Source organism: Scyliorhinus torazame, chromosome 8 (assembly GCF_047496885.1).
Source record: "Scyliorhinus torazame isolate Kashiwa2021f chromosome 8, sScyTor2.1, whole genome shotgun sequence".
Lineage (NCBI taxonomy): Eukaryota > Metazoa > Chordata > Chondrichthyes > Carcharhiniformes > Scyliorhinidae > Scyliorhinus > Scyliorhinus torazame.
In genome coordinates, this window is record NC_092714.1 from 153146604 (window position 1) to 153173224 (window position 26621).

Genomic DNA, 26621 nt, shown 5'->3' on the forward strand with positions numbered 1-26621 from the left:
CACTACCTCCTTCAACCAGCAGGTTCTGAAGCAGGGGGGGACGTGAAATTGCACAGACGGGATTCCCTTCAGGCTCCCACCTCAACTGCACAACAGTTTTACGCTGGGGTGGGCAAGACCTCAGACAGGAAGCCCACCTTTGCCCCAATTAAGGCTCATTTTTGGCCAATGAATGGTCATTTCCCCACCCAGCCTCAATTTTTAGGCTGGCAGGTGGATGACAGCTAGGAAGGGGATGTGTGTGAGGGGCGGTGGGGGCAAAGCTGGAAATGAAGCGATTTAGATCCCAGGCGGGAGGTTTGGGGGCTAAGGGGGCTCCGTTTTGTTTTTACTGGAAAGAGCTTTTTTCTCGAGGATCACCCAGTTTGCACTGCAAGTCCATCCACCATTTCCCCTGCCCCCTTAAAATATAAATTGCTGGTAGGCAATGTTGCCAGCTGCTGGTGCAAGAACACCTGGCACCTTGGTGCTTATTCTTTAATTCTGTCATGGGAGTTTGGTGTATTATTCAAACTGGTAAGACCAGCATTTGTTACTGGTCCCGAATCAGCCTTGAGAAGGTGGTGATGAGCCCTTTTCTGGAACCACTATAGTTACACCCAGAGTGCTGTGAGGGAGTGAGTTCCAGGATTTTGACCCAGCAACAGTGAAGGAATGGCGATATATTTTGAAGTCAGGAAGGTGTGTGACGTGAAGGGGAACTTGTAGCTGGTGGTGTTCTTCTGTGTCTGCTGCCCTCTAGATATTGCATGTTTGGAAGGTGGTGTCGAACGAACCTTGGTGAGTTGTTGAAGTGTATCTTGTATCTGGCGCACACTACTGCCACTGTGCTGGCGAAGGAGGGAGTGAATGTGATTCCTTCAAGCACCTCGACAACGCCAGACATGTGCTTAAGGGAACTAACTTTTATATATTCCAGCTTAGCCCCAGTATAGTTTCAGTATTAAGATCATAAGACTGAACATTAATGTACATAAAATTTACAACACCAAAACAGGCCATTCAACCCGTTCTAGGCATTTGTTCACACCAGCTTCCTCCCATCTTACCGTAACTATAAATTCTTCAATTCTTTTCTCCCTCATGTTACTACCTCCCCTCCCCCTGAATTCATCCATACTAATCATCTCAGCCACTCCATGTAGCTGTAAATTCCATGCCTTATGGCCGTTCTCTTGTGATACCCAAGGCTTCAGTGATTCCAGAAGTACTCTTGCTTCATTGAGCATTTTTACCTCCCTGTGCTGGTTGAACAAAGTGTCATTGGAAAGAAGAAGAAACCTGCATTTATAAAGAACCTTCCCACTTCTTGCGATGTTTCAAATGCTTTACATTCAGTTCAAGTGAGATGCCAGGAGAATTTTCCTTTAAATAGCACATTGAGGTATTTTGCATCCACTAGAGTTTGGTGTATTATTCAAACTGTGAGAGTGCTGTATTCCCTCAGTATTGCCTTTCAAGTCTGAAATCCTGGAGTGGAGCTTGAACCAAAATGTCCAGACCTGGGAGTTTTACCCATTGGCCAAGCCAACATTTGGTGCAAGTTATTGTAAAATCAACTTTAATAGTATACCCTTGTGAGGCAATGTTGAGATGAGGTTTACTTGTATAACTCCCTGAGGCCCGTTGTATATGGTTTTCTTCTTTTTAAAAAAATGTATTTTATTACAAACATAGAACATAGAAAAATACAGCACAGAACAGGCCCTTCGGCCCACGATGTTGTGCCGAACCTTTGTCCTAGATTAATCATAGATTATCATTGAATTTACAGTGCAGAAGGAGGCCATTCAGCTCATTGAGTCTGCACCGGCTCTTGGAAAGAGCACCCTACCCAAAGTCAACACCTCCACCCAACACTAAGGGCAATTTTGGACACTAAGGGCAATTTAACATGGCCAATCCACCTAACCTGCACATCTTTGGACTGTGGGAGGAAACCGGAGCACCCGGAGGAAACCCACGCAGACACGGGGAGGATGTGCAGACTCGGCACAGACAGTGACCCGAGCCGGAATCGAACCTGGGACCCTGGAGCTGTGAAGCAATTGTGCTATCCACAATGCTACTGTGCTGCTCTTAAGAACAAATAAACCTACACGATATCATTTTACCGTAATCCATGTACCTATCCAATAGCTGCTTGAAGGTCCCGAATGTTTCCGACTCAGCTACATCCACCGGCAGTGCATTCCATGCCCCCACTACTCTCTGGGTAAAGAACCTACCTCTGACATCCCCCTATATCTTCCACCATTCACCTTAAATTTACGTCCCCTTCTAATGGTTTGTTCTACCCGGGGAAAAAGTCTCCGACTGTCTACTCTATCTATTCCCCTGATCATCTTATAAACCTCGAACAAGTCGCCCCTCATCCTTCTCCGTTCTAATGTGGAAAGGCCGAGCTCCCTCAACCTTTCCTCGTAAGACCTACTCTCCATTCCAGGCAACATCCTGGTAAATCTCCTTCGCACCTTTTCCAAAGGTTCCACATCATTCCTAAAATGAGGCGACCAGAACTGTACACAGTGCTCCAAATGTGGCTCCAAGTATACACTCTCGAGGCTAAGAATTTTTGGATAGAATGACATAATATTACATGAAACAACTTTGGCAAACAGAAGAATTACGATTTAAGACAAAGCAATAAGGTAAAAGTCAGTAGAGGTCCTGCAGACTGGGGGTGATATGAAGAAAAATATACAAAGAAAGTAGTAACATCTTCAGAAGAGGAATAAGAAAAGAAACTTGTTATCAAGGATAATGTTTAAAGCTTTTAAGGCCATATCGCAAAAAGGTGGTGGCTCAGATTAAAATGATTCCCATAAAGACAGACGTGGGTGATACTATAATTGAAAATAATATAATGACAGACTTGTTAAAACTTGGTATCATTCTTCACAGCAGAGGAAGAAAATAAGTAACCAGAGATAACAAATGAAATTAACAATGAGAGGGCAGCACAGTGGCGCAAGTGGTTAGCACTGCAGCCTCATGGCACCGAGGTCCCAGGTTCGATCCCGGCTCTGGGTCACTGTCCGTGTGGAGTTTGCACATTCTCCCCGTGTTTGCGTGGGTTTCGCCCCCACAACCCAAAAAGATGTGCAGGATAGGTAGATTGGCCACGCTAAATTGCCCCTTAATTGGAAAAAATGAATTGGATATTCTAAAAAAAAATTTTAAAATTAAAAATGAGAAGTGCAAAGAAGAAATAATGAGAGTGAAGATTGACAAATCCTCACAGATGGGAGCAGCAGTAGGCAATACACTGTCCTCAAGCCTGTTCTGCCATTCAATAAAATCATCAATGATTTTCTACCTCATTTCCACTCCTTTGACTATCCCAATATACCTCAGGATATCTATCGATCTCTGCCATGAATATACTCAACAACTGAACATCACAGCTCTCTGGTTTAACAAATTTCACAACTCTGAGGAATAAATATCTCCTCCTCCGTGTCCAAAATGACCAACTGCATATTCTAAGATAGTGACCCTCCTACCATTAGTCAGGGGAAACATCCTCTCAGTATCTATCCTTCAAGCCCATCTCAGAATTTTATACATTTCCATGAGATCGCCTCACATTCTTCTGAACTCCGAGAATACAGTTGCAGCAAGTCTTCCTTACTTTCATACTTCAACCCCATTGCAATAAATGCCAACGTACCGTTTTCCTTCCTAATCGCTTGCTGTATTTGCCTGTTAACTTTCTGTGATTCATGAACAAGGACACCAAATCCCTCCAAAACCAACATTAACTCAGCTCTCACCTTTGAAAAAGAATTATGGTTTTATTTTCCCCCTGAAAGAGAATGATTTGACATTTGCCACATGATACTCCATTTCTGTCTCCTCGCTACCCACTTACCCAACCTGTCGCTATCCTTTTGCAGTCTATTTGCACCCTCACAGCATGCTTGCCGACTTAGCTCTGTACCATTCGCAAACCTGGGTAGATTACATTCACACCCCCTCAGCTAAGTCCAGAATATAGGTTGTATATAACTGTGGCACAAGCACAGATCCTTGCAATTTTCAGCCCAGAGTTTTAAAAGAAGCAGGTGAGAAAATTGCAGACACAAAAAGAGTGAAGTTCTTCCAAAATGTTCATCATTCAGAAATTGTCCTCAAATTGAAAAATTGCCAAGCTGACTCCATTATTAAGAAAAGCAAGAGAAATAAAACATGGCCTCCTGCGAGGCAGGATATTACAGTCCTGTCAAAGTAAACGGTGGATTAAAAGACCTGCTGCATCTGCCGGCGGGACACCACGTCATGGCAGGGCTGGATAATCCTGGTCAAGAAATTAGTCCAATGAAATTATCAGTTGATGGTCAATTAATGAACACCGTAGGAGCCATCCATCCATCAGTCTTCGTCTGATTTTGAACCCTTTTTACAGGGGGAAAATGTAAGTGTCTAAAACAATATCCTGTCTCGTTCCCTATTTATGTTTCTTTTAAAAGCTAGATCAGATTGTATCAAAAATGAATCATGGAAAGGAAAAGTACCAAAAATACATTTATAGAAAAGTGGAAAGGTTGTTTCTCTGGTTCTGTATGTCAAACATCTGCATCTGCAGCCCCAAAGCCTGTCACACTGTGATGTGAAGCACTGGCGGCCTGAGACTGTCCGTGATAGCAAAGCATTAAATGCCTAGAATTCTCTAGAATATTGCAGATTTTTCTTTTTCTGTATTATATAGAAGGTTAGAAATTGCTGTCTGATTTTCTGATAAAAATGCTTAACCTGCTCCTCTCTCCTCCAATAGAGATTTCAACCTGGCTGTTTAAGTAGCAGGGAGATTAATTTTTCTGTGAGTGTGTTCATGTGGCCTGCAGTCATTTCCACCCTACAGCTTTTGAAGGCCCACCTTCTCAACTTTGCCCCTCGCCTGAGGTGTGACGATCCTGAGGTTAAATCAGTACTAGTCAGCTCTCCCCCTCAAAGGGGAAAGCAGCCTATGGTCCTCCCTCCCTTACACCCTCCCCCATACTTCATCTCCTCCCTTTCTTCCTCCTCTCCTTACTATCCTTCCTCCTACCCTTGCTGCCACCATTCTTTCTATCCTCGCCCCACCTCAGTAATAATTGTCTCTATTGTTTCTGGTGCCAATCCAACAATAGCTCTGTTTGTGCTTTCAGCAGTGAATACTTCACTTTGTTGAACCTCTGAAGGGATGTATCTGTACGTTGTGAAGTTACAATGCTCTAACTTGTAAATATTTGACAGGTTACCTTTGCCAGAATGTAAATTAACCAGCTACTGGACTTTCAACCAACCAGAAAGCCGGAAGCTTCTTTGCCCTACAAAGTCCCAGCAGACAAACATAAAGGTTTGATCCCCTTTGTTTCTCCTGTCTAATGTGTACAATTAGGTATCTATTTGCAAGATTATATTCCCAGTACAAAACTGTTTATTCTAGCAGGGTGGTTAAATGCGGGTGGGGAAGGGGCATAGATTTAAAGTAATTGGTTTAAAGAATAAAGGGGAGATAGGGAAACATTGTTTTTACCCAAAGGGTAGTAGGGATCTAGACTTCACTGTCTGAATGGATGGTTAAGGCAGAAATTCTCATCACATTTAAAAAGTACTTGGGTGTCTACTTGAAGACCCGTGACCTGCAGGATTATGGACCGAGAGCAGGATGATGGGATTAGGCTGGGTAAAGTAAGTAAAGCTGCCATAGTCCCAGAAGACCATAGGCTGCTTTCCCCTTTGAGGGAGAGTGCTGACTGGTGGTGTTTTAACCAGAGGATAATGACACCTCGGGCAAGGGGCAAAGTTGAGAAGGCGAGGCCTTCATGAATAACCTTAGCCAGCAGGGAGATTGAACACTCGCTGTTGGCCTCACTCTGCTTCACAAACAAGTTGTTCCAGCCAGGTAAGCTAAACCAGCCCCCGATTAGGCTGGGTAACTCCTTCTGGACTAACACACATGCAGTAGGCCGAATAGCCTCCTCCAGTGTCATAAATATTCCGTAATCTCTGTGAAACTGAAATCCTATCATGCCAAATTCCATAGAAGTTGTCGTGTTAATCACCCTGGGGTAACACGGACTGCAACTGGATGCAGTTGTACTTGAAAGTAGACTCCAAACTTGGGTGTTGGTTCAATATGCTTTATTGAACTTGTTAAGCAGTGCACACAGTTCGCTGTGGGTTTGACACTCTACTAATCGAAGCGTGTTTACTATAACTAACTAGACCAGACTAGCTCTGAGCCACATGTAGAAGGTGCTAACTTATATATACACCCTGACTGTCACTCCAGTTGTCACCAGTGGAAAGAGGCAGAGTGTTGATGCCTCGTGTGTTTTATAGTGGGAGACCACCTTCTAGTGTTCTGCCTTGTGATTGGTTGTGTTCGGTCCTGTGTGTTGATTGGCTGTACTGGGTGTCTGTCACTGCCTGTCTGTATATCATTATGTGCATGAGTGCATATCATGATATCTCCCCTTTTTTAAAAAAAAATGTTGGTTGCTTGGAGCATATGCGACTGTATTTACATGTAAAAACTATTTACATTAAATGGCGGAGTGGATGAATGTATACATAAGAGGTGTCTAGCGTGCAGATGCTGAACAAAATTTACAAGATAAATGTCTATAAGTCCAATCTTTGGGGCTTGCGTCTGATCCTTGTCGACCGCCTGAGAGGTGGAGGTGGGGACGTCGGCACCTTGACAGATTGGTGGCCTCGTGGTGTGAGGTGTCCGGAGGAGGCACAACAACATATGGAAATGTAGGATCTGGTGGTGGGCAGGCAACTTTGCGCAGTGCCCTTCTGTTGCGCCTGACAATGGAGCCATCAGCCATACGAACTACAAACGATCTGGGGGCAGCCTGTCGAACAACAACAGCTGGAGCTGACCTGCCTCCATCAGGAGCTTGATCCGAACAGCATCTTCCGGAGATAGCACAGGCAAATCAGTAGCATGAGCATCGTACATCAGCTTTTGCCGGTTCCTGAGTTGCTGCACCTTTTGCAGCACTGGGAGGTGATCCAGATCTGGTAAGTGTATGGCTAGAACTATTCATGAGGAATTGAGCCGGAGACATACCGGTGGACAGAGGGGTTGCCCTGTACGCCAACAGCGCAAGGTTGAAGTCAGAAGCAGAGTCCGCAGCCTTGCAGAGCAGTTGCTTCACTATATGGAACCCTTTCACAACCTTCCCGTTGGACTACGGTTAGTGTGGGCTTGAGGTAATGTGGTTGAATTGGTACAACTTGGCGAAATTGGACCACTCTTGGCTGTGGAAGCAGGGAGCATTGTCACTCATGACAGTGAGTGGAATACCATGCCTGGCAAATGTCTCCTTGCAGGCCTTGATGACTGTCCTTGATGTGAGGTCTGACAGCTTCACAACTTCCAGGTAATTTGGGAAGTAATCTATGATGAGCACATAGTCACACCCATTGGCGTGAAAAAGGTCGATTCCCACCTTGGACCACGGAGAGGTCACGATCTCGTGTTGCTGGAGTGTTTCTTTTGTTTGAGCAGGCTGGAAACGCTGGCAGGTTGCACAATTGAGGACCATGTTGGATATGGCCTGGCTGATTCCAGACCAATAGACATCCTGCCGGGCCCCGTGCCTACACTTTTCGACACCGAGTTGTCCCTCGTGGATTTGTTTGAGCGCCAAGCTTTGCAGACTGTGAGGAATAACGATACGATCTAGCTTGAGGAGGATCCCCTCGACGACTGTCAGGTCGTCCTTCACATTAAAGAACTGAGGGCATTGCCCTTTTTGCCAGCCATTTGCAAGGTGCTGCATTACATGCTGCAGAAGAGGGTCTTTGGCAGTCTCTTCACGAATGCTCTTTCATCTGATGCCGGGAGGTTGCTGGCACACCGCTGCACCTGTGTCTCAATCTGGCGGATGAAGTCAACCTGTTCACAGGGCGAGGTGATGGAGCGGGACAGGGCATCCACAATTATCAGCTCCTTGCCTGGTGTGTATACTAACTCAAAATCGTACCTTCTGAGTCGAAGCAGAATGCGCTGAAGCCTGAGCGTCATGTCATTCAAGTCCTTATGAATGATATGGACCAAGGGTCTGTGGTCAGTTTCCACTGTGAATGTAGGTAGACCGTAGACGTAGTCATGGAACTTTACAATGCCGGTTAGGAGGGCCAGGCATTCTTTTTCTATTTGGGCGTACCTCTGTTCAGTAGGAGCCATGGCCCTTGACGCATAAGCAACTGGAGCCCAGGACGAGGAGGCATTCCTCTAGAGGAGCACCGCACCAATGCCGTCCTGGCTTGCGTCCGTGGAGACTTTTGTTTTCCTGTCCGGGTCAAAAAACGCGAGTACCGGAGCAGTGGTGAGCTTTGCTTTGAGCTCGAGCTACTCTGCTTGATGTGTGGGTAGCCACTGGAATGCAGTGGACTTCTTCACCAGATGCCTGAGAGCCGTGGTGTGTGAGGCCAAGTTGGGAATGAATTTTCCCAAGAAGTTCACCATGCCGAGGAAGCGTAGTACCGCCTTCTTATCTTCCGGGGTCTTCATGGCGTTAATGGCCTTGACCTTGTCTGAATCTGGTTGCAAACCCTTCTGGGATATCTGGTCGCCCAAGAGCTTGATGGTTGACATGCCAAAGGAGCACTTGGCCTTGTTCAGCTTGAGGCCGTTTGCATGGACACGTCAAAAGACTTGTTTGAGACGAGATATGTGTTCCTTGGGGGTCGTGGACCATATGATTACATCATCTACGTAGACACGCACACCCTCAATGCCCTCCATCATCTGCTCCATGATCCTGTGGAAGATTTCAGAGGCTGAGACAATGCCGGCATACGGTTATAACAGTACCTGCCAAATGGTGTGTTGAATGTGCAGAGCTTCCTGCTGGACTCGTCCAGTTGTATCTGCCAGAAACCACGCGATGCATCTAGCTTTGTGAAGAATTTGGCGTGTGCCATCTCACTGGTCAGTTCCTCCCACTTCAGGATCAGGTAGTGTTCCCGTATTATGTTCTAGTTAAGATCTTTGGGATCTATGCATATCTGCAACTCTCCTGACGGCTTCTTCACACAGACCGTCGAGCTGACCCAGTCAGTCGGTTCCGTCACTTTGGAGATGATGCCCTGGTCTTGGAGCTCCTGTAGCTGTGCCTTTAAATGTTCCTTCAGAGGAGCCGGCACCCGGCATGGTGCATGGATTACAGGCGTGGCATCAGGCCTGAGTAGGATCTTGTAGAAGTATGGCAGAGTGCCCATTCCATCAAATACATCCGGATATTGAGCAAGGATGTCATCAATGTCAGCCTGAAGATCCACATTGGAAGAAGACATGGCATGGACTCGCTGTACGAGGTTGAGTAGCTTGCATGCATGGGCACTAAGCAGGGATGCCTATCAGGCTTGACGATTTCAAATCGCAGTGTGACATTGATGGTCTTGGTGGAGACGAATAGATGACAAGATCCTAGCGCAGTTATGGCATTGCCATTATAATCGAGGAGCTGGTAGGCTGGCGGAAGAATTTTGAGTTGCTTTTTAATGGGGTCAAAATCAGCTTGAGAGACGAGATTGGCAGAAGCACCAGTGTCCGGCTTGAACTGGATGCTGCATTGATTAACTTGTATGACAGCACGCCATTCGTCCGCGGAATCCACATTGAGGATAGATAGGAGTCTTGCTGAATTTTAAGAGGCATACTCGCATGTAGTGATGATGCCCACACGATAGAGGGACTCCAGGCAGTCGTCCTCTGAATCCGTAGTGCTACCAGGATCAGAATCCAGTAAACCTTGCTCTACACATCGAACGCGCTTGCGTTGGAATTGGGATCGCTGGCCCTTGACTGGTGATGCAGACCTGCACAAGGCTGCATAATGCCCAGGCTTCCCGCAATTTAAACATCGCCTGCCTTTTGCAGGGCATTGCCGCTTTAAGTGGATGGTGCCGCAGTTCCGGCACGTCATGACGTTGACGTCGTTACGCTCCATGCATCGTCGCACATGCGCAGTGCGGTCAGCCGATGTTCGCACCTGCGCAGGTTGGTTTTCGGCCGCTTCGTTCTCCCGTTCGTGTGGTGCCCCGGGAAAAGCGCGCGAAATGGCCGCTTTCATCGATACTGAGGCGCAGCATCCGGGCGATGGCCTGTACACTCTCTGCATCATGGGAGGCAAGTTTTTCGTATTCTGCCGATTTGAAACGGGAGTACCGATTTCTCGCATGCTCATGCACTGTACATGTCTCGATTGCGACTGGCAGGGTCATGTGCTTAATTTTGAAGAGTTGCTCCCGCAAGGAATCGGAGTGCACCCCAAACACGATCTGATCCCTGATCATGGAATCAGCGGTTGCACCATAATTGTAGGACTGCGCTAATATACGGAGATGAGTTAGAAAGGATTGGAACGGTTCATCCTTACCCTGAAGACGTTGCTGGAAGATACAGCGCTCAAGTTCTCGTCTGTTTTGACTTCACAGTGACTGTCGAACTTCTCCAAAACGGTCTTGAATTTGGTCTTGTCCTGGCCGTCGGTAATATTAAGCGCGTTGAAAATCTGGATGGCTTGGTCCCCCGTAGTTGATAGGAGCAGCGTGATTTTTCTGGCATTGGACGCATCCTCGAGGTCAGAGGCCTCAATGTAGAGAAGGAACCTTTGCTTGAATACCCGCCAGTTGGCGCTGAGATTGCCGGAGATCCGTAGCTGTGGAGGGGCCTGGATCTTCTCCATGCCGCTGGAAGGCACTTGCTGGTCGTCACGGAATCACTCAAGGTAAACCACTTAGAGATAGTAGACTACTGGTACCATGTCGTGTTAATCACCCAGGGGTAACACGGACTGCAACTGGATGCAGTTGCACTTGAAAGTAGACTCCAAACTTGGGTGTTGGTTCAATACGCTTTATTGAACTTGTTAAGCAGTGCACACAGTTCGCTGTGGGTTTGACCCTCTACTAATTAAGCGTGCTTACTATAACTAACTAGACCAGACCAACTCTGAGCCACGTGTAGAAGGTGCTAACTTATATATACACCCTGACTGTCACTCCAGTTCTCACCAGTGGAAAGAGGCAGAGTGTTGATGCCTCATGTGTTTTAGTGGGAGACCACCTTCTAGTGTTCTGCCTTGTGATTGGTTGTGTTCTGTCCTGTGTGTTGATTGGCTGTACTGGGTGTCTGTCACTGCCTGTCTGTATATCATTATGTGCATGAGTGCATATCATGACAGAAGTGTGATCTAAAGTACTTCATATGTTTACAAAAGCTTCTCTGCTCTTTAATTCTGGTCCTCAAGAATTAAATCTGTGTTTAATATGTAGTTTTTTTAACCTTATCAACTTGCGTTGCTACTCTCAATCTTGATGTTTTTGTTCCACATTTGAATAAATTACTTTTTGAAGGATCAGAGCAATTTGAAAATTAAGTGAATTACTCTTTTTTTTTCCTGGGACGTTTGTTTCTCTACAATTATAATCAAACAAGTTACAGCACAGGAGGAAACCTTTCAAACTCGCGGGTATGATTCTGTACTAGTTCTTAGTCTGGAGGCATTGGGATTGATTTCCACATATGGACTGGACCTGTGGGGAAGCATGTAGCCTAGCCAGACTCCCTGTGCAGATCTGTCCCTTAACTGGGTCTAGCACCTAACAATCAGGGAGAAACCTGGAATAATCAATGCTGACCTGAGAGGACTCTTGAGAGAAATCATTTCTCTTCATCTCAGTCGGAAATGGGCGACACTTTATTTTTATACATTGTCCCCTCATTCTCGTCTCTCCCGCAAGAGGAAACATCCTCTCGACATCCACCCTGTCAAGACCTGTCAGGAGCTTCTATGTTTCAAACATGTTGCCTCTAATTCTTCTTAACTCCAGCGGATACAAGCCTAGCCTGTGCAACCTTTCCTCAGAAGACAACTCACCCATTCCATTAAACAGAATCAAATTGTTTTAGAAACTGTCAAATTTATTGGACGCGATTCTCCGGCTCAAGTGAGACCACAGTGCGGCCGGAGAATCCCGGGAGAGGCCTGCAGCGAGCCTCCCAACAGGCTCCGCACCTTGCGAGATTCACTGGAGTCCCGCGAGACGTAGGAGTCGGAACTCCGCCCGAAATTGGCGGGACTGAATGACGCTCACGGAAGTAGGTCTTAAAAATACTTATGCCTACCTGCCTGGGATTCACCAGCCTCCCTCGATTCTCCCCAAGGAGGCTACAGCCGGGCGCCGATCAGTGCTGGTCCACACAAACGTGGACCAGGCGGAATGGCAGCCAGGAAAGGTTTCCCAGGCCATCGGAGACCCCTGGGTGGTCAGGCTAAGTGCAGGGTCTCCCCGGCCCTCCCCCTGGAACGTGGGCACCTTGGCACTGCCAGATGACATCTTGGCACTGCATGAGTTCCAGGGTGGCATTGCCAAGGGTCAGGGGGCTAGGGCGGCTGTACCCATGAAACAAGGGTGTTTTTTTTTAAGAGTAGGGGAGTGCAGGGTAGGTAAGTTGGGGTCGCCGGGAGGTTTGGGGGGGGGGGGGGGTGGTGATGGGTGGAGGCCCTAGAAGGGAGGGGTGCTGTAAGGGGGCTTGGCAGGGCCTGAAGCGGGGGACCCCCAGGGACCCCATAATGGAGTGTCCTCACTTGGAGGGTGTGGGGTAGTGTCCATGTGTGTGGGGGGTGACATTGCCATTGGGGGGGGGTCCACAAACCGTTTCAAAATGGCGGTGGAGGAGACCCACAAGCCCTTTCAAAATGGCGGCCCGATCTCTGAGTTCAGTTCCTTAGTGCAAAAAAAAATTCCAAGTGTGGGCTAAACCGGTGAGAAACTGTCCAGGACCCAAAAACGTGACTTAAGTGTCATTGAATAGCGGTGGGGAACTCGCTGCAGGAAACTCCCTGAAAGAACTGCCACAAATTAACTTAGAAATATTTTGGGAGAATCGCGCCCATTGTCTTCGGCATCCAATGCAAAGCGTTCATGAAATTCATTCTGAGTCACTTTGGCAACGACATAATCTTAAGGGGGTGGTTTTGTTTGGCAATTTAACTGCGTATAGAGTCATAGAGTCATAGAATCAAACAACACAGAAAAGGCCCATCACATCAGTGACGGTCAAACACAGCCACCTAACCATCCTAATCCGTTTTTCCAGCACTTATCATAGAATTTACAGTGCAGAAGGAGGCCATTCGGCCCATCGAGTCTGCACCAGCTCTTGGAAAGAGCACCCTACCCAAGGTTAACACGTCCACCCTATCCCAGTAACCCCACCCAACACTAAGGGCAATTTTGGACACTAAGGGCAATTTATCATGGCCAATCCACCTAACATGCACATCTTTGGACTGTGGGAGGAAACCGGGGCACCCGGAGGAAACCCACGCACACACGGGGAGGATGTGCAGACTCCGCACAGACAGTGACCCAAGCCGGAATCGAACCTGGGACCCTGGAGCTGTGAAGCAATTGTGCTATCCACAAGGCTACCGTGCTGCCCTTGCCCCATAGCCTTGTATGCCCTGGGATTGCAAGTGCACATCTAAATACTTCTTAATGTTATGAGGGTCTCTGCCTCCACCACCCTTTCAGGAAGTGAGTTCTAAATTCCCACCACCCTCTGGGTGAAAACAATTTAACTTACAGCCCCTCTAAACCTCCTCTCCCTTAACTTAAATCTATGCCCCCCTGGTCATTGATCCCTCCACCAAGGGGAAAGGTTTCTTCCTGTCTGCTCTATCTATACCCCTCATAATTTTATACATCTCAATCATGTCCCCCTTCAGTCTCCTCTCCAAGGAAAACAATCCAAGTCTATCCAATGGGTGGGGGAGGGGAGAACGCCACTGTATACATTCATTCATATTAATGCACAATTATTTATTTTTACTCAATGGGCGAGATTCCCTGGCCGCGTTCGCCTGACAACCGAAGAATCCCGCCCGAGGTCAGTGGAGTTCTCCATTGTACACGGCTCACCCGTGGCGTTCTTGCAGCAGGCGGGGTGGGAGAATCCAGCCCTCTGTTTTCTGTCTCTTAGCCAATTGCATTTTAGAACCTGTCAGATATAGAAATAACGTGTCAGTCGACCAAATGCAGATGGTATTTTCAATGTACTCATGAAGGCAAGTGACATCCATTTGATGTTTTATTAATGGCTGCTAAATCAAATTATAAGTATATTTAGCTATGAATGAGATTAAACCATTTTTCTTCTGTTAATAGGGCCCTGTTTACCTGAAGCTTCAGGAATATCCTCTAGAACTGCATGAGTCGAGGGGGCTCAGTTTCACAGAGCAACAAGCCCACTGGAGAATTCCGCTGAGTGAAGTTAATATTGTTTGTGACGTTGCCACAGCCCCAGGTAATTTTTTAAAATTCATTAATGGGATGTGGGCGTCACTGACAAGGCCAACATTTCTTATTGTCCATCCATAATTGCCCTTGACCTGGATGACTTGTTAGGCCATTTCGGAGGGGCAGTTGAGAGTCAGCCACATTGCACTGTAATGCCCTCTCAACCACAGTCTTTTCCTCATCAGGGGGAACATCAGCTTCTCTGAGCCAGCACCGATTGTCATTCATTTACAGATCTCTTTGTGACTTTTGCAGCTGCAAGTGCTTTTCCTTTGCATCAAAATGGAAGATCAAAGGAATCGGTGAGGTTTTGCAGGCAGGTTGTCCTCCAGTAAGCACACATTACAATTCACAAGTTTGGAATAAGAAATGAAGAGCAGTAGAATTAGAATGCTGTGAATCCAACATGTGTCCATTTGGCAGGAAGAATCAAAAAGAAGCAGAGTATCTAAATGGTGAGAGATTGCAGAGCTCTCTGGTGCAGAGGGATCTGGGTGTCCTAGTGCGTGAATTACAAAAGGCTGGAATGCAGGTATAGCGAGTATTTAGCAAAGCTTTTTTTAACGGTATGTTTATTCAAGTTTTACATATTAACAATCAGCAAAAATACAAGAATGCAAATATTACAAACAAAGAAAAAGTAATTAACTTAAACACTATGCCTAAAACCCAAACAGCTGATGGTGTCTAGATCTTTGTAAAAGAAAATGAACGGTTGCCATCCCAGGTAGAATCTCGCCATTGAACCGCTGATGGTGAATTTAATTTTCTCTAAGTGCAAGAAGGACATTAAGTAATTGAACCAGCCAGAGGGACTGGGTGGAACGGGAGACCTCTAACTGAGCAGTATCTGCCTCGACGGAGGCTATCAGTGAGGCGTTGGCGATAATGTCCGCTCTACCCCAGAGTGAACAGCCGGAGAAGATGAAACCCTAAACATGGCAACCAGCCGACATGGGAGTAATTGCAAGCGGAGTATCTCTGACATGGTGCTAAAAAAGGAAGCCCAGAAGCTGGCAAGTCCGGGGCAAACCAAAACATGTGTATGATCAGTGGGGGCAAGTGAACAGCGATCACATCTGTTCTCAACATTTGGAAAAAATCCACTCCTGTTATCCTGGTCGGGTGAGTCCTTGTGGCACCTTGAACTGAATTAGGCTCAGCCGAGGACATAAGGAAGTGGTGTTGACCCTGTAAGGAGCCTCTCTCCAAGCCTCACTACTGAGTCTAGGGCACAGTTCACTCTCCCATTTTGCCCATCGTCAGAGAGAATGTGGCCATACAGGTTGAGATAGACCCCCTACCAGGCTGAGCCATGAATAGAATCCTCTTCAGCAAGGAGGAAGGTGGAGCCAGAGGAAACGAAGGGAAAGCAGTACGAGAGAAATTGTGAAATTGAAAATAACAAGAAAGACGAGTTGGGTAGCTGAAATTTGTCCGCTAACTCACTAAAACTGTCAAACTTCCCCTCCAGGAACAGATCACCATGAGTTAAATGTTGAGTCCAGCCCAGAGGGTAAGGAAAGGTGATGAGTACCCAATTCATTTTTCCAATTTAGCGTGGCCCATCCACCTACCTTGCACATCTTTAGGTTGTGGAGGTGAAACCCACGCAAACACGGGGAGAATATGCAAACTCCACACAGTGACCCAGGGCTGGGATCGAACCTGGGATCGCGGCGCTGTGAGGCAGCAGTGCTAACCACTGCGCCGCGTGCTGCCCCTGTTTCCAGATTCTAAGAGAGGACACCACCACTGGGTTTGAGGAGAATCCAGCGAGAGAAAAGGCCAATGGTGCAGTAACAATGGCTGGGAGAGCGGATGTTGTGCAAGAGCGAGCCTCCATTAAGTCCCAGAATGAATCGGGATCGCTGATCCACAATTAAAACATTTTATGGCCCAGTAATAAAACAATATGCTTGGGAGAGACAAGCTCCCTGTCCGTCTATCTCTCTGGAGTAGAACGCTGCGGATTCTGGGATTCTGATCTGCCCAAATAAAAGCTGATATCAATTTATTAATGTTCATGAAAAAGGATTTGGGGAGGAAAATGGGAAATGTTGATAGAGAAATAAAATCCGAGGGAGTGTGTTCATTTTTATTGTTTGAATCCTGCCAGCCAAAGATAGAGGAAGGTAGTTCTACCCCTCTCGGTTTGTTCTGACATGATTGATCATGCTTGATCTGTAAATCTGTAAATGAGCCCTAATTGTGGACCACCCTGACCCACAAATAACTAAAACTCATGCTCGAGAGGGGGAAGGGTAACATGCCTAACTGGGTTTACCTTCCAGGCGAAGTGATCAGAAACATTCACTCTTGCCTAGATTTAATTTATAGCCAGAGAAGGAGCTAATGGTATTTAGTGTCAACATTGTGCCATCGATAGAGAGAAATGGGTCGGTAATATATAAAAGTAGGTCATCTGCATAAAGAGATACCCGATGTTCCGCTCCATCTCGATTAATACCCCTCCGTTGATTAGCAGTTCTCAAGGCTATAGAGAGCAGTTTAATTGCCAGGGCAAATCAAAGTGGAGAAAGTGGGCAGCCCTGCCTAGTACCCCTTTTCAAGGGAAAGCCTTCTGAATATAAAGTGTTCATATGAACGCTGGCTGTAGAGGCATTGAATAAGAACATAAGAACTAGGAACAGGAGTAGGCCATCTGGCCCCTCGAGCCTGCTCCGCCATTCAATGAGATCATGGCTGATCTTTGTGGACTCAGCTCCACTCTCCGGCCCGTACACCATATCCCCGAATCACTTTATTCTTTAGAAAGGTATCTATCTTTTTCTTAAAGACGTTTAAAGAAGGAGCCTCAACTGCTTCACTGGGCAAGGAATTCCAGAGATTCACAACCCTTTGGGTGAAGAAGTTCCTCCTACACTCCGTCCTAAACCTACTTCCCCTTATTTTGAGGCTATGCCCCCTAGTTCTGCTTTCCCCGACCAGTGGAAACAACCTGCCCGCATCTATCCTTTCTATTCCCTTCATAATTTTATATGTTTCAATAAGATCCCCCCGCATCCTTCTAAACTCCAATGAGTACAGTCCCAGTCTACTCAACCTCTCGTCATAATCTAATCCCCTCAGATCTGGGATCAACCTAGTGAATCTCCTCTGCACTCCCTCCAGTGCCAATATGTCCTTTCTCAGGTAAGGAGACCAAAACTGAACACAATACTCCAGATGCGGCCTCACCAACACCCCATACAATTGCAGCATAACCTCCCTAGTCTTGAACTCCATCCCACTAGCAACGAAAGACAAAACTCGATTAGCCTTCTTAATCACCTGTTGCACCTGCACACCAACCTTTTGCAACTCGTGCACCAGCACACCCAGGTCCCTCTGCACAGCAGCATGTTTTAACATCTTAACGTTTAAATAATCCATTCTGCTGTTATTCCTCCCAAAATGGATAGTCTCACACTTGGCAACATTGAATTCCATCTGCCAGACCCTAGCCCATTCACACAACCTATCCAAATCCTTCTGCAGACTTCCGGTATCCTCTGCACTTTTTGCTTTACCACTCATCTTAGTGTCGTCTGCAAACTTTGCCACATTGCACTTGGTCCCCAACTCCAAATCGTCTATGTAAATTGTGAACAACTGCGGGCCCAACACTGATTCTTGAGGGACCCCACTAGTTACAGGTTGCCAACCAGAGAAACACCCATTTATCCCCACTCTCTGCTTTCTGTTAGTTAACCAATCCTCTACCCATGCTACCACTTTACCCTCAATGCCATGCATCTTTAGTTTATGCAGCAACCTTTTGTGTGGCACCTTGTCAAAAGCTTTCTGGAAACCCAGATATACCACATCCATTGGCTCCCCGTTACCTACTGCACTGGTAACGTCCTCAAAAAATTCTACCAAATTAGTCAGACACGACCTACCCTTTGTGAACCCATGCTGCGTCTGCCCAATGGGACAATTTCCTTCCAGGTGCCCCGCTATTTCCTCCTTAATGATAGATTCCAGCATTTTCCCTACAACCGAAGTTAAGCTTACCGGCCTATAGTTACCCGCTTTCTGTCGACCTCCTTTTTTAAACAGTGGTGTCACGTTTGCTACTTTCCAATCCTCTGGGACCACCCCAGAGTCCAGTGAATGTTGATAAATGATCACTAGTGCGTTTACAATTTCCCTAGCCATCTCTTTTAACACTCTGGGATGCATCCCATCAGGGCCAGGAGACTTGTCTACCTTTAGCCCCATTAGCTTGCCCAATACTGCCTCCTTAGTGATTACAATCATCTCAAGGTCCTCACCTATCATATCTTTATTTCCATCAGTCACTGGCATGTTATTTGTGTCCTCCACTGTGAAGACTGACCCAAAAAACCTGTTCAGCTACTCCGCCATTGCCCCGTCTCCTATTATTAAATCTCCCTTCTCATCTTCCAAAGGGCCAATATTTACCTTAGCCACTCTTTTTTTGTCTTATATATTTGTAGAAGCTTTTACTATCTGATTTTATGTTCTGAGCCAGTTTACTTTCATAGTCTACCTTACTCTTCTATAACAAGCGGATCCAAGAGGCAAATTTATGGCCGAATCCAAATCTCCTGGGAATCTCAAATAAATATTCCCATTCCACCCTGTCAAATGCTTTCTCAGTGCCGAGACATACTATCACCTCTGGCTCGGGTGCAGGGGAGAGGGAAAGAATAACATTTAAAAGGCAACGTATATTGGCTGATAATTGACGGCAATCTGCAAAACCTGTTTGATCATCCGCAATTTTACTGGGATGGCATGGCTCAAACTGGAACGCCAGAACCTTTGCGAGCAGCTTAACATCCGCGTTTAAAAATGAGATAGGTCGTTATGAACCATATTCGATTGGGTCCTTGTCCCTCTTAAGGAGCAAGGAAATGGAGGCTTGAGTAAGGGGCGGAGGCAATGATAGGGAGTCATTGAACATATCTAATAGCAAGGGTGCAAGCTGTTCTGAGAACTTCTTATAAAATTTAATTGGAAAGCAATCAGGGTCACAGGCCTTACCAGCCTGCATCAGCCCAATGCATTTTAAAATCTCGTTGAGGTGTAATGAGGGGTCCAACTCACAGTTCTTGTCTGCTTTGACAGTTGGGATGGGTATGCTGTCTAGAAAATCAGACATGCTCTACATGTCCACGGGAGGCTCAGGTTTATAGGGGTCACAGTAATTTAAAATGTTTTAAATTTAAAATGATTTAAAAGCCGCATTGACCTGGTTGCCATCTGTTAGGTATCTGGGGATCTCACGGGAGGCCGCTTGGCATTTAAGTTGGTGAGTCAGAAGATGACTGGCCTTCTCCCCATATTCATAAGAAGTACCCCTGGAGTGCTGTATCTGACGGACAACCTTGTTGGTGGTCAGTATCTCAAACTGGATTTGCAACTTTTGTCTGCTTGCGTATAGGTCTGGAATAGGATCGAGTGGGTACTCGAGATCTACCTCGAAAATGGAATCCACCGGCCTCTGCTGATCCAACTTCACCTTTGGCACATGTGCACTATAAGAAATAATATCCCCCCCTAGAAACAACCTTAAAAGCTTTGTGCAATGTGGAAGGAGAGATTGAGGTGGACCTATTTAATTTGATGTAGTCGTCAATAGAGGTGGATAGGCACTCACAACATTTTTTATCGGCTAGCAATGTAGTCTCCAATCTCCAGGGTGGGCGTTAATGGGGCTGGACTCCAGCAACAGATAAACAAAGTATGGGGCGTGGCCAGAAATTGAATTGCTGAGTACTCAGCCGCCACTACTAAAGGGAAGAGAGCCCTTTCTAAAATGAAAAAAATCAATGCGGGAATGCGCATAGTGGACATGAGAAAAAAGGAGAAACCCCTGTCATTCAGGAGTAAAAAAACGTCCGGGATCTACCCCGGCTATCTGAGCCATAAAAGAAGACAAAGCCTTGGCAATTGCCGATGGGGGTACCAAAGATTTGACTTTAGAATGATCCAATTTAGGATCCTAAATACAATTCAGATCGCCCCCTAAAATAAAATGTGTTTAGACAAAGGAGTCAGCATCTGGTGAGTCACAAAAGTGGTCTTTTTTCTCGGAACGCTATTCTAAGGCAAGCCAGATAGACCATCCCGAACTTGACACCACTCTTGGGCAGGTTAGACATCACTCTTTTAAAAGCGACTCTTTTCTTAGCTGGGTCAACATTGATGTCCCAGTGTCGCCAACTAGAGTGGCCCTCCCACTTCGAGGAACCAACTCCTTCTCTTTGAAACTGAAATTATAACCGCACAAAGAGAATCTCCAGAGTAAAGCGAGCGATGGGCTGAAGGAATCTATAATTTATGGGATCTTAACCTGTCGAACTACGCCAAGTTTGGGGGAAGCTTAGTTGATGAATCAAGTCCTGGCGCAATACGACAAGTTGTATGATTTGTACTATTTATAGACTGTGTTAAGTAGTTCGATTCCTTGTATTATTCGACTGTGTAAAGTTGAAGGAATTTATATAATCTCTGCTATTCGGTTATCAGTAGCACTTTGCGAATACTGGAACTCAGCAGAAATTTGAAGTATAAACTCCTCAGGTGCCAAAAATAATTTTTTTATTTGTAGTCGCTTGATTACAATTTGAAAGTCATTTAAAAGGCAATTCGTAGACAATTCGAAGCTTTCAGAGAATTACAGACATTATCTTTCTTTGCTTAGGCAGACAGCTCGAAAGTAACTTTTAAAAGGTCAAAGTCTGGCAATGAAACATGAAGAGAGAGAGAGAGCTAATCTTCATCTAAACTCAAACTCAAAGTCAAAAGTGGACTAACATCACTGACACAGACTGTTAGACTGACAGAACCGCTAAAAGACATCAACTAAAATGGAGACTAGAATCAAAGGCAAAAAACACTAAACTAACAGAAAGACAACACAGCACAACACACCTTCAAAGACAATAAAACCTAAAATGGCGGGGAGAAACTTTTTAGTTATACACTTTCATATCTGTCTTAAGTCATCTAATTACACCCCAATATAATCCTAATTGGTTTGGGTTAGACTCAAACACATTTGATTTGATGGCAAGCCGTCCATCTTCAATGTGCAACATCAGCTTTTCTGACCCAGCTGTTATCTGCATTGTGAACAATGTTGCTGTGTATTCAGTCCCTGTCCTTGACAATTAGCACAAGCAGTGTCAAATTATCTTGCTGTTTTAATGTCACACTGTCTTTGAAAATATGCATTTGCCAGAACAACGGACTTCAGTAAAAGTGAATTATGCTGTATAAATGGGTATTAAAAACTGGGGCTCAACATTTATGCTTAAACAGCTATCTTTTACCTATACTAGTTGTATTTGAAATACTTGGCTTCTACAGTCGGCCCTTTGATAAATCGGAAAATTGAGATATATCAGAAAAGATTAAAATACATCATTAATGCGATAGGATAGGTAAAAGCGCAAAGAATCATTGCAGTTTTAAACAATAAAATGGAATTAACATTGCAACAGGCATTTCAAAATAATTATTATAATTAATAAATTAATCAAATTTGATCACATTGGTAATTAATAATAACTTCTTGTAAAATGATTATACAATAAAAGTTGAACATATGATCTAGTAATAAACGGTAAAATCATTATCAAAATTGATGTCAAGTCTTTGACATCTTCTGGATAATACACAAAAGCTTGTTGAAAGGGTTAATTTTCTTGCAGAGACAAAAAGAGGCGTATAGCTTGGAATGATGCCATTCGCATCTTTAAACTTTTTTTTTTGTCACTCAAATGGACTGGGAGTAAAAGTTGGATTGCTGACAAATTCCCGTTATCAAATTTCTTTGAACGATATGTTCTTTTGGCTTTTAATCAAAGATTGTTGGTTTTCTTTTTAAAAAACCAGCTTCCACATTGTTTGAAGTTTTAATTTCCAGGCTAATTTTAAACATTTATTTTAAAATATCAAATACAATAACTTATTAAATATATAACTGAACCAATCTTGTGCTGTATCTTGATTTTCTGTAGATGAATTTGTCGATTCTGTTAAAGGAAACACAGCTAACAAGATATGTTAATTTCTTTAAATTAATAAAGCAACGTTCAGAATGACAGTTTTCTTAAGTTGACAGTTCTTGGCAACTTTTTAGCGATACATTGAGGGTTCTTTAGCTGCTTTGATGGCAGCCGTTCTCTTCTGAGTAAGTTCCCTTTTTCGTTTGGAAATTTTCTGTCCCAAGTAAACATCTTTCTGGGCAATTTGTGCTTTGTGAAAGCTAGCTTTGTGACTGTTAGTACTGAGGTGGTTCAAGACCATCCGTAAATCTTTGTCATGATCATCTTTATTGATAGAGGTTATCAGAACATCATCTTCATATTGGATAATGGTGGAAGGCCGAACAGGCAGTTGCCTGAGATGATTCTGTAAAGCCATGTGGCAAACAGTTGGGATATTATGATACTGTTGTTGATTAACTGTAAAAGCAAACCATGGTTGTAGTTGCTTAGCCAGTGTTGCTGACCAGAAGCCAAACTGGGTGTGTCTTGTTGGTACGTGTTACATGGTTGACCATGAGGTGGAAATGTATTGTAGTGAACATTGTCTACTTCATTATCATCTCTCGAATCCATCCGTTGTTTTTGATAGCATTTTGCCATCCAGTGTCCTACTCTACCACAGAAAAGACATTGTGGTATTTCCTTACGTGATTTTAATGAAGCAAGGGTACATGTTTGCTCTAGCGCTGGTGGTGAAATTGTAGTTACTGCTGATATTCCTGCAGGTGCTGCAACAGCCGCCGCTGGAGCAGCAGGTAACATGGGCTGGATTTGTACACTATCTTCGTCTGATTCATCTGACAAAGGAACTGATTTATTCGTGACATTTGTTCTTGGCTGTGCAATTGCCGATTGTGCCACTAGGTGGGGCGCTTGGGCTGCTTTCTGAGTTTGTGCTGTTTGTTCAAATTTCTGCACAGAAATTTTGCAGTGTTCAGCTAAAACACATCTTTCTTCGATTAACTTGCAATTTTCAAGTTCAATTTGCTCAGTTTTTAATTGCAATTGTCGGTATTTTGTCTCCACTTTAACAACTTGATTTTGGAATTCTGTTATTTGAAAAGATAACTGCTGAAGTTCAGAGGTTTTGTTTTGCAAATCTGTCTCAAGTTTGGATTTTGCATCTCGCAATTTTGTTTTAATTTCATCATAATGCTCAAGTTTGGATTTTGCAACTTGCAAATCTGTTTTAATTTCATCATAATATTCAAGTTTGGATTTTGCATCTTGCAATTCTTCAACAACTGCAATTAGTTGTTTTTTAGTAGACCTATACTCATCATCACTTCGTTCAGTATTTAATTGCAACTGTTGGTATTTTGACTCCACTTTAAAAACTTGATTTTGAAATTCTCCGATTTGAACAGATAACTGCTGGAGTTCAGAGGTTTTATTTTGCAAATCTGTTCTAATTTCATCATAATGCTCAAGTTTGGATTTTGCATCTTGCAATTCTTCAACAACTGCAATTAGTTGGTCTTTAGTGGACCTATACTCATGATCAAATTTAATTTTAGCAATTGTCTCTTGATGTTTTTGGAGCTGTGCCATTACTGCAAAAGACCATTTCATACGTCTTCCACCGTTTAACCGTGTAGTCTTACCCCATGCCTTCTTGATATTATCAAGGGACCACTGTCCTTTGGGGATATCATATTTTGATTCAATTTTTGTAGCAACTTCAGACAGTCCAAATTGTCTACGAATGAAAGATCTAAAATCCCCCAACATATCTTCAACAGAAACATCTGGTATTCCAGCACCCCCCTTGGATGTAGTGGGGAGTAATTTTCTGTCTGCTAAAGGCTCTGAATCTACACTTTGATTTGGATCAGCCATAACTTTTCTTGATCGCTGACTGCCGTTTTATTTTAGTTACTGCAGTGACTAATCTTCCAGTCACGTCTGATAGTCTGAACGACTGGCACTTGATTTATTTAACACAGTCTATAAAAAATGTTCTTTTCAAGGGTCGAAGTACTGATTGATGCGGCTTTAAGACTTTTAATGGGTGAAAAAGATATTTCTTACCCCAGTCTAGCCGTGGGTTCCGGCTGTCTTCTGGGCCTCCTCCGATTATCTCCGAAGCTTCCCGAAGGTTCCCGACCTCCTCCGATTATCTTCGAAGCTTTCCGTCGTCAACTGGGCCTCCGAAGGTCGTTCAGTACTCCCCCCATCTGCCTGACTACGCCAATTAAAGGAATCTTTAATTTATGGGATCTTAACCTGTCGAACTACGCCAGGTTTGGGGGAAGCTTAGTTGATGAATCAAGTCCTGGCGCAATACGACAAGTTGTAAGATTTGTAATATTTGTAGACTGTGTTAAGTTGTTTGATTCCTTGTATTATTCGACTGTGTAAAGTTGAAGGAATTTATATCATCTCTGCTATTCGGTTATCAGTAGCACTTTGCGAATACTGGAACTCAGCAGAAATTTGAAGTATAAACTCCTCAGGTGCCAAAAATAATTTTTTTATTTGTAGTCGCTTGATTACAATTTGAAAGTCATTTAAAAGGCAATTCGTAGACAATTCGAAGCTTTCAGAGAATTACAGACATTATCTTTCTTTGCTTAGGCAGACAGCTCGAAAGTAACTTTTAAAAGGTCAAAGTCTGGCAATGAAACATGAAGAGAGAGAGAGAGAGAGCTAATCTTCATCTAAACTCAAACTCAGAGTCAAAAGTGGACTAACATCACTGACACAGATTGTTAGACTGACAGAACCGCCAAAACACATCAACTAAAATGGAGACTAGAATCAAAGGCAAAAAACACTAAACTAACAAAAAGACAACACAGCACAACACACCTTCAAAGACAATAAAACCTAAAATGGCGGGGAGAAACTTTTTAGTTATACACTTTCATATCTGTCTTAAGTCATCTAACTACACCCCAATATAATCCTAATTGGTTTGGGTTAGACTCAAACACATTTGATTTGATGGCAAGCCGTCCATCTTCAATGTGCAACATCAGCTTTTCTGACCCAGCTGTTATCTGCATTGTGAACAATGTCGCTGTGTATTCAGTCCCTGTCCTTGACAATTAGCACACGCAGTGTCAAATTATCTTGCTGTTTTAATGTCACACTGTCTTTGAAAATATGCATTTGCCAGAACAACGGACTTCAGTAAAAGTGAATTATGCTGTATAAATGGGTATTAAAAACTGGGGCTCAACATTTATGCTTAAACAGCTATCTTTTACCTATACTAGTTGTATTTGAAATACTTGGCTTCTACATGGGCCCAGTCTAATTCTGGGAGGGGATGGAAGTATATCCTCACCCACCATCTTGTGGAACAGGTCTGAGAAATGCTGAGTAGGGATACAGCCCTTGATCCCCTCCGGTAATCCCACAATGTTAAGATTCAGTCTTACAAATCTGTTCTCCAGGTCGTTCAGTTCAGCTGTTAATGTTCTGTTAACTTTGACCATGGAAGCAAGTTTGGACTCCACGGAGGTGATTCTATCACTATGGTCTGACAGTGCCGTCTCCGTGGGTAGGACTTGAACTCACAGTTTTTTTTATTCCGAGACTAGAGTGTTCCCACCTGAACCACAGCTGACATAAAGTTCATATTTCATATGGTCAATAATCGTTCTGCTTTCATCTGGGCACTCTCAATTCACCAGTACTGATATTCTGTCACCAGCTATTTCAGTGTGAAATAACTAGTTGAATAAATGTGTTTCATGTGGAAGAGTACAGTTACTCCACCAGCCTGGCTGTTTCATACATGTAGTTGGATTGGGGAAGGGCCTCCAACCATCTCTACAGCATGTAGTCCAGAGTCGAGACCAGCTCACAAAGCCATTTGTGACTTGGAGATGGGACATGGGGGAAGGAGGCAGAGCAAGTCGGAGTGAGAAATCTGTTCCTTTATTTCAAGCAGTAGGAAGAAAAGAGTCAGGATACGTGATACGAGCAATGAGAAATAAAGCTTGCAGCCACTCAGTTTGATGAACCTATCTGTGTCTTTAAGAATATATGAATTGGGAGCTGGAGTCAGCCACTCGGCCCCTCGAGCCTGCTCCCCAGTTCAGTAAGATCACGGCTAACCTGATTGAAACTTCAATCCCACATTCCTGCTTATCCACAATAACCTTTCGCCCCCTTGTCAATCAAGAATCTATCTCTCCCTGCCTTAAAAATATTCAAAGACTCTGCTTCCACTGCCTTTTGCAGAGAGTTCCCGAGACTCACGATCCTCTGAGAGAAAAATATTCTCCTCATCTCTGTCTTAAATAGACGACCCCTTATTTTTAA

The 26621-nt window shown here is 44.4% G+C and overlaps 1 protein-coding gene across 1 annotated transcript in view; it reads left to right on the plus strand.

The window, feature by feature from the left end:
- The window catches only part of vwa8 (von Willebrand factor A domain containing 8), a 625928-nt gene that overhangs the window by 396558 nt on the left and 202749 nt on the right, over positions 1–26621 (plus strand). Inside the window, exons 27-28 of the mRNA XM_072514383.1 lie at positions 5239–5341; positions 14185–14323. Of these exons, the coding sequence (XP_072370484.1) occupies positions 5239–5341; positions 14185–14323 (242 nt within the window). The remainder of the gene's footprint in view (positions 1–5238; positions 5342–14184; positions 14324–26621) is intronic.